Source organism: Pelodiscus sinensis, chromosome Z, assembly GCF_052426305.1.
Source record: "Pelodiscus sinensis isolate ZL-2025 chromosome Z, ASM5242630v1, whole genome shotgun sequence".
NCBI classification, from domain to species: domain Eukaryota; kingdom Metazoa; phylum Chordata; order Testudines; family Trionychidae; genus Pelodiscus; species Pelodiscus sinensis.
The window spans coordinates 34,462,403-34,471,470 of record NC_143085.1 but is presented as its reverse complement, the minus strand read 5'-3'; the positions used below and the strand labels follow the sequence as shown (position 1 = coordinate 34,471,470).

The window sequence follows — 9,068 nt, the reverse complement described above, 5'->3', positions numbered from 1 at the left end:
GCTTGCAAAAGAATGACCAAAGGATGAGGGGATATGTTAGAGGTCTACAAAATCATGAATGGGTGGAAAAATTGAATAAGGAACTGTGTTATGTCATTGAAGGAGTAAATAACAAGAATTAAATTAAAGTTATAGGCAGCAAATTTAAAACACATTATTTCTTCATAGTTAATCTGTGGAACTCTTTGCCAGGAGATGGTGGCCCAGACTGTAACAGAGTTCCAAAAGAACAAAATAAGTTCAAGAAGGACAGGTCCATCAATGTCTACTAGCCAGCATGGGCAGGAATGGTGAGTTTCTGTTTGCCAGAAGCTGGGAATAGGCAACAGGGGATGGATCATTTGATGAATGCCTCTTCTGTTCATGCCTTCTGAAGCAACTGGCATTGGCCACTGATGGAAGACAGGATACAGAGCTAGATGGGCCTTTGGTCTGACTCAATACGGCCATTCTGATCTTATATAGAGCCTGAATGTATCTAGCCACTGCTGTAACCCATTAGACCCCACTCTACTGCCAGAACTGAATTAGAACCCAGGAGTCCTGACAGTCTCTCTCTGCAGTTAGTAAGAAAGTAAGACTATATATTACAATTTTAAGGCTAACCAGTGTCCCTTAAGTGACTTGTTGCAAGATGTAATAACATGTTAAAATTAGAGCTGAGTGGATTTAATATTTATTTAAATGTTATAATATATTAATGGAGATTGCCTATCTCCTAGAGCTGGAAGGGACCAAAGGTTGAGTCCAGTTCCCTGCCATCACAGCAGGACCAAGTACCATCCCTGGCAAATTTTTGCCCCAAATCCCTAAATGGCCTCCACAAGGATTGAACTCACAACCCTAGGTTTAGCAGGCCAAGGCTCAAACCACTGAGCTATCCCTCTCCCCCCATGTTTTTTTTGGATATAGGAATTGGATACAATGCTGTCAGCTAATCTACCTTGGTAGCCCTAGAAAGAGGTGAAGTGTGTGTGGGGAGGGCAAATAGAATTGATTCCCCCTCTCCCCCATTTGCTGCTTGGCTTATACTGAGTATGCTCAGTATCACTGCTGAAGCTGCTGTTTTCATCTGCCCCTCCATGCTTTCACTCTCTACCCCCCCCCCCATCAGGGCATGCACAGGTTGCCCTCCCTGCACACGCACGCACGCGCGCGCGCACACACACTGAAATCTGAAATGGTGCCCCTGCCTTCAGGAGAGTGCAGGCAGCAACACCTGCGTCTGAAGAGATGATGTTTCAGTGTTCTTAAGAACATGTAGCTGGAATACGCTGCTGCAAACTCAGTGTCTGACTCCAAAGCAGGGCAGTTGTTTGTGTGGATATAGAATTGGCAGCATTAAGCTGTGTCTTGTCTCACTGTGAGACAAGCACTGATGCTGTTCCCCCCTGTGGGGCTGGCTAGCACAAGTCACAATGGGGCTGGCTGATGCAGATAATGAAATCTTGCATCTCTAGGTCATTGGTTCAGATTAAGGATGTTAAGGACTAGTTGTCCCCCCCCCCTTCCTGCCTCTCTCAGATGGCGGCAGCAAAGAAGGAGGGAAGAGAGGGTACTTCAAAGTGTTAGCGCTTCATGGAGCCCAGGGTCAGCTGGGGATCTAGCTGATCCCCGGCTCTCTGCAGCATTTCTGCAGAACCCGGAGTCAGCAGGGGAGTCTCCAGCTGATCCTGGGCTCCATGTGGTGCTGTCACTTTGGAGTACCCCCTCTTCCCTCCCTCTTTGCTGCCTCTCTCTTTGAAATGTCCCCAGCAGCCCAGGGCCAGTGGGAAGTCCTGCTGACTCTGGGTTTCATGCGAGAGCTTCCACTTAGAAATGCACAAGAGCCCGGATTTCCCTCTGGCCCCAGGCTGCATGCGACATGCCAGTTTTGAAATGCACAAGAGCCCCTGCTGGGGCTCTTGTACATTTCAAAGAAGGAATGCAGAAGTGTCTATTGACTAGTTGAGGAATCTATGGAAATTCCATTGACTACTCAGCTAGTAAATTAATCGATATTTAACATCCGTAGTTCAGATCTGGCTCCAGGTGGCAGAGACAGGAAATTATTGCTGCTGATGACTATGAAGTACCTTGTGTGAAGGTGATGAGGCATCTCTGTTTCAGGTGCTAGTGGACAAGTGGCCACCTGGCAGGAATCACTGGCACTAACTGGATGCTCATTGTCAGTTTCAGCTCACACGCTGGGCCATGAGGAACAAGTTGTGCTTGCACTTTTAGATCTGATCCTTGCAGGTGAAGAGCAAGGCGAGTGGCAGGTGGCCCTGGAGGCGAAGTTAGCCTGATCTGTGGGTAGATACAGGATTTCAGCTGCCAGACCCTGTCAATTTGGCACCTTTTGCCAGCAATCAAATCATTTAAAAAAATTCCCCTGAACTTCCGGTATTAAATAAACAACTTGGGACCCAACTTCCAGATCACTCATGTTTTGCATTTGGCCAGCTTTTGGATGTATGTTTACCCTGCTCTTTGGCTTAGCTTCCAACAGTAAATAGGCACAGACAAGGAGGACAGAGCACATAGGTCTCAGCCTCGCCCAACCATAGACAGCAAGTCGCTGCTGAAGGATGGGGAGAGGTGTTCTGTGTGTGTAATGCACAGTTGCTCACACAGCTAACGGACGATGTATTTCTAGATGCTTTTTTTATGTTCCCATTTGTGATTCTGAGTGAGATACAAATAGGGAAGCCTGGCACTTAGCACACCCTAAAAGGCAAAGAGATTCAGAGAGCCTGTGGGATGGAACTAGGTCATTGGTGGCAAGCATGCTCACCATTAGTGAAAATGTCATGCATTTGGGATTGTATATAAATGGATTAGGACTCTTTAAAAATCATTCCTTCCCCTTTTTCCTGCCTCTTTCTCAGGAGAGTTTACTGGCACTTGTATGGCAGAACTATAATCTGGAGAGAGGAACTTTCTGCATGGAGGTTTGTTTAGCAATGCCCAAAACTTTAGTATGGGTTTTTTGATAAGCTGTGTGTTTTTAATCTCCTAACAGAATCTTATTTCTGAGGTTGGTGTTGGGCGTCTTTGTTTATCTCGGGAATACTTTGATGTCACAGTAATTCACTTAACAATAACATATTCCTGCAGATAATTCCAGCGGATCTGTCTCTGCCCTAAATACTTTATGTATACTGTATCTTTCCCAAGTACACTAGGATCCAGACCAAGGTCTCAGCATCAACGTGCACTGCACAACTTCCAAGGAAGGAGTGTTTTGGGTATCAGGGGTTTGTGACAGACACTCATGGTACAGCACTAGAAAATGCACCAGAGGTGTGGACATATATTTCCAAGATCTCTCTAAAAACCACAGAACCGCTGGCAGAAGATAATCCATCACAGATCAACTTTGACAAATTGCCTGACTATAAATAACCACAAAAACAGCAGTGGGGACTGCAGCAAGATCAGCTACCAAAGGAGACAATAAGGAGTTACCAGAAAAAGGGAAGAGAACACCGAAATAGAACAAATCCTGCATATCAAGTGTTATGCACCACCAGATTAGAAGCCAGTGGACTTTAGATGTGGTTGTGCCCACTTAGGTAGGGTAAGTCTGGTGAATGTCAATTGCAGTATTAATCCTGATACCTCCATTATCAGAAGACGACATTCTGCCCTGCCACATAAAATGGACTCTACCATCTCAATATGCATTTTCCACCTCTAGCATCTGTAATTCTGAAGAATGCTGGTTCCCACAACCTAGTAACACCGGTTTCCAAGCTGTGTCCAGTCTCACAGAGGAGTGAATTAAAGAGAAAGTGGTGGTGAAAACTGTAGAGACCCAAAGTGTGGGGAGAGCTCAGTTTTTTAGTTTCAAAGCATTTGGATAAGTGATTAAAGCACTGAGCTGCTTGTGATGGAAGCCTCCGCCTGGTGCCACTCTGGCTATTTTCTTGATGACAAAGGTAAGATGAGAGAGAGAGACTCTCCTTTCTCCAGGAGAACTTCCAAAGTGAAATGTGAAGATTATGTGTGCCTGAGTAAGAAGCAAGATGACTCTGAGGGACTGGGTCTCCGAACAGAGGGAGGTAAGCCCAAGGGCACTGATTATGATGTGCATGTTTCCACCAAGAAGTTACAAATAAGCAGAGGAATATGTGAGGGAAGGATTGAGGGACTGATGGCAGAGGAGTCATACTCTGAAGAGCGAACTGTGACCAAAGCAGGTAGGAAAGGGATGGAAGGTGAAATCTCTTCAGAGGTGTTTGAAATGCAGTTTGGCCAGCAGTATTTGGGAGGTGAGGCTGAAAGCAGGAAGGCAAAAGCTATTGTTTATAGGCTGGAGGAAGCTGAAATCAATATGTCCAGCCAAGAGGGAGAAATGACTCCATATGTCCACATGGAACTTGAGGGGAAAAGGGAAATAACACCACACATAGTGCCTCTGATCCAGAGAAATGCCAGCCATCAGGAAAGTTATCCAGAGACAGAGCCGGCTGCAACTGGAAGTGTAAATATGATCAACACTTTTCAAGGCACACTGAAAAAGCAGATAAGCCGGTCAGACTCAGAAAGTAGCACAGAGAGCCGACAAGTTAACAAACTGACATTGAACTCTCCCACAGAGGAAAATAAATCCAGCATCCAGAGCTGGTCAGGTAGCTGGGAGCGAAAAGCCATGGTGATGGACTGTACGGTGCAAAGCAAAGAGAATAGAAAAATGCAATCTGCTTCACATACCCTTTTGGAGAGCAGCAATTCAGGTGGAAACTTGATGCAGACAGTAATTTTTTCCTCTCTGACTGAAAGCTCTGCAGAGCGTTATTCACAGGATTGGACTGGTGAAAAGGATGGAAAGCTTGGTAAAGATAAGCAAGTAGTGAAGAACCTTGAGATAATGGTCTCAGCCATTTCAAATTGTACTCTAGTTGCTGGAGATTTGAGAGAGAACAACAGCCAGGTCCTTCACCCTAATACAGGAAAAGACCTCAGAATCGAGGCAGATTCAGTGGTATCTGATTCAAACAGCCAGAAAAGCTCCTTAAAAGTCCCTTTAACAGGGTTACCGACTGAAGGTCTGGCAGCGAGTTTCAGTGAGACTGTAACACTGTCAGAAATGATACAGAAAACATATAACAGTAGGATGATTGCTAGCAAAAATCAGCCAGAAGCTACCGTTCCAGATAGTGAAACTAAAAACACCAGAGAGAGGCTCCAGAAAGGGGGCGCAACCCAGCAGGAGCAAAAGGGGGAGGAAAATCAAGAAGATGAAAAAGTGCTTAAAGTTGCAGAGGTGAAGAAAACCTTTGAAAAGCAGAAGTCTGTAGATGGCAAAGCATCTGCATCACCTCACAGTACAGCTAAAAAAGGTGAGCCATGGCACAATGCTGGGGGGCAGGATTTCAGAATACTTCTGTGTTTCAAGTTTTGGATTTCGGTGTTTAGTTTAAAATCAGGGTTGAAAGGAACTTAAATTTCTGACAGGTACTGTCCTAGCACAACCCTGGGCTCTGCCAGCTCTCTAAATAGCTCCCTGCTGGCTTTTGCCACAGCTCAGTTCTTGCTGGAGTTGGGGGCTGGGGTGCACACCCTTACTTTCACCTCTGTTTAAAATAAACTACAGAGAGTGGTTCCTTACTGAGATGAATCTAATGAAATGTGTTAGTGACCCTCTTCAAGAATATTGAGCAAATTTGGAGTTCACTCATAGCAGACTGGGATCTAATTAGCCTCTATAACAAGGTTGAAGGAAAATTCCAAATTGTTTTAATGCAGAGTTTGGTAAAACTGCCACTGAGTTATGCTGTAGAGAGAAAAGGGGGCTTACTACACAAAGGATTCATTGAATAAGAATACCCAGCTCTTATAAAGTCCTTTTCATCAGATACATGCCCTCCGATGCTGTTCTTTCACTCACTTTCCCATGTTCACATTTACCATTGTCCCTGTAGACTGATATTTTGATTAATTTACTTACACCTGTTGATATAAGATGCAGTTTTCCCCTTTAGGTTCTTTTACTCCTCGGGTGTGACTTAGCTGCAGACTCTTTTGAACAGTGAGACTAAACCAGTGGTCCCCAACACGGTGCCCGCGGGGGCATTTGTCTGCGCCCGCCAAGTGCTCAGGGCTGGCCTGGCCCCGGGCACATGGCACGGTGCCGGAGCCGGCCCCAGGCGCATGGCGCACAGTGAGCGCCGATCCCGGGGGCGTCGCGGATTGACCACCCGCGCTCTGGGCACGCGGCACATGGGGGGAGCGCAGGCCCCGGGCGCACGATGCTTGGGGGGGGAGCGCCAGCGCCAGCCCTGGACGCGCGGCGCTTGCAGGGTGCGCCGGGCGCACGGCGCTTGAGGGGAGAGCGCCGGCCCCGGGAATGTGGCTATGGGGGGGCCCCGGCCCTGGGTGCGCAAGGGGGGGCCCCGCCCCCGGGCACCCGGTGGGTGAACAGCCACGCCCCCTGGCGCCCAGCAACCTCAAATGGTTGGGGACCACTGGACTAAACTAACCCTGAAGCTGTGGGCAAGATTACATTGTTCAAATGAAACCAGTAAAACGGTAAAAACAGACGAAGGTTAGACCGGGGTCTCCAACGTTTTTAAGCATGCGTTCACTTTTTGAATTTAAGTGCAATTCAGGATCTACCTCAATCCCAAACACCCTGGCCTTGCCTCCTTCCTTCCCCTTCTCTGTGGCCTCGTCCTTGCTCACTCCATTTTCTCTCACTATTATCAGGTTGGGGACAGAGGTTTGGGATGCAGGAGGGGTTCAGGACTGGGGCCCAGATTCAGAATTCAGGCTTTAGCTGGGCCCACTTACCACAGGCGGCTGCTGGGTGGTGGTGCAGGGGGCTAAGTCAGGATCACCCTGGCTCTGCACCACTCCCAAAAGCAGCCAGTAAACTCTCTCCATCTCTGCCCCACTCTGCTCTGTGGAGATGGGGTACAGGTTAGAGGGAAGGGCACCCTGGCATCATCACCCTCCCTTCCTCTTCTTTTCATGCCCTGCACAGCAAGCAGGAGGCTCCCAGGAGTGAAGAGCACCATGAAGGCTGAGGGCAAGAGCAGCACGGCAGTGCTGAGAGGGGCAGATGAAGTGCCGGCACTTGATAGCTTCCTGGTCAAACCAGCCAGGATCACCTGTCAGAGGCTCCAAGATCTACCGGTAGATCCCGATCAACTGGTTGGTGACCCCTGGGTTAGACAGACAAAATCAAAATAGAAAGTAAAGATGTAGGTGTGTTGTAGAGCTATGCGTGGGAGCTTGTATAACCATATTGCCAATGGTCTGGTAGATTATTTTACATTTCCCAGGGGTGGGGGGAACCACATTTTAAGATACTATAAAACTATATTAACTGAATACTTTTCAATTAATACATTTGTAATTTAAAAATAGTTTGCATCTTCTCCTGTACCCCACATGTTATGTTGTCACTTAAACAAATGCAAAGGAGGTGGAAACCTGAATCAGAATGAGAATGAAATGCAAAGCAGTGGAGAAGCAAACTCACTCTTGGGAAGTAGGAGTTTAATGTTTAAAGCCACCTCATATCAAGTTCCAGAGAAAATATCAGACAAACAGGTGCAGAATGAAATGTATGTGCAGCTGCAAATGATCAACAACCAGAAAGACTTGGGCTAAGTACACCAAGCTCCCCTGATACTGATCCCTATCAGGGAATTTGGGTTTAAAGACCCAGTCCACCACTTCTTGGGAGTTTTATCTTACTAAGGAGTAGAGAGCATCTGGCTCTGAAAGTCATTCTGAAATATTTGCATCAGCAAAGGCATATAGCATTTTGGTGAACAGGAGCAGCTGATAGATGCAATCAGTCATCTTACAGGAACATTAGTTTTAGTTATTGATATGGAATGTGGCCTCCATTGTGCCATGCTCATGATCTAGCTGTTCCAAAAACAAAATACACAAACACACAGAGGAATTAATGTTTAAAACAAATGCACCAACCTCACCCAGTCAATCCCTGGCTTCTGGCAAGTATTTTGGCTGCATTTGTCTCCTTTCTTTCTCTTGCAGCTTTTGTAGTGGGACCGTTAGCAGACGGGAGTGAAAGGGAAATGACAAAAGAATTAAAAATAGGTTGAATAATCAGGATGTAGATTTCAAACGTGACAAATGTAACAAGAAATGTAATAGGAATAATGCTATTAAATCCACGTTTCAGATCATTTCCAAAAGCCACTCTTTATAATGCAGAGCCTGGCTGAATTCCTTTTACTATTCAGCACAAAAAGAAATATTGGTCCCAAGTTATTCATTTCACAGATAGAGTTCTACTTTATCTCCTCCTTTTTTTTTTTTTTTTTTTTTTTTTTTTTTTTTTTTTTTTTTGGACTGGGGAGGAGGAAGGGCTTTCTTGCCTGCTTTTTTGAAGTTAATCATCTGATATGTCTGTGACGGACAATACAGAAATCCCCATCTGTTGCAATTAATTGCAGCTTTTCTATCTAGTGTCCTAACATTTTAATTAAGAATTAGGACTGAAACATTAAAAAAAAGAAATCTTGAATAAATCATTACACTGGAGAATGCAAGACAAAAATATAATGTAGATAGATTAGATAGATTTTATATTATGTATGATAAATTACACGATTGTGTGCATACATAATATAAAAGCCTTTTTATATAATGCACTTGTAAGTGATTTGGAACAGTAGTCTTTCATTAATAAATATCTTGAACACAGTTACTAATACTCTGTTTATTGGTACTTTGCACTCTCCAGTATTTTCCATCCAAGTATTTCCCCTTACAAGCAATGCATTGATTTTATCACAAGTCCCTGTATCACTCTATTCACTTCAGTAGACTATCACAACACCTTTGTAAGGCAGGCCAGTATTATTTATCCTCACTGGGGGACAGGGACATGCCCAAGTCCATGCAGCAGGTCAGTAGCAGATTTTTTAATAAAACCCAACAATTATAACTGCTAGTCCTGTACTTTAATCCACACATTTCCCCTCCTTCCCTGTCCTTGAAGGACACATGCTATTGTGCAGTCTCCTGAATTCCTTTTTTATCAGATCAGACACTTATATTGTGCTAGTTATCATCATTGCATAATTCTACAGCTCCCCTTT

At 45.2% G+C, this 9,068-nt stretch overlaps 1 protein-coding gene across 1 annotated transcript in view; it reads left to right on the top strand.

Annotated features, from left to right (window-relative positions):
• The first annotated feature begins 2,901 nt into the window (after positions 1 to 2,901).
• The window catches only part of CORO1C (coronin 1C), a 99,302-nt gene continuing 93,135 nt past the window's right edge, over positions 2,902 to 9,068 (top strand). Inside the window, exon 1 of the mRNA XM_006112594.5 lies at positions 2,902 to 5,327. Coding sequence (XP_006112656.5) covers positions 3,875 to 5,327 — 1,453 coding nt within the window. The 5' untranslated portion in view covers positions 2,902 to 3,874. The remainder of the gene's footprint in view (positions 5,328 to 9,068) is intronic.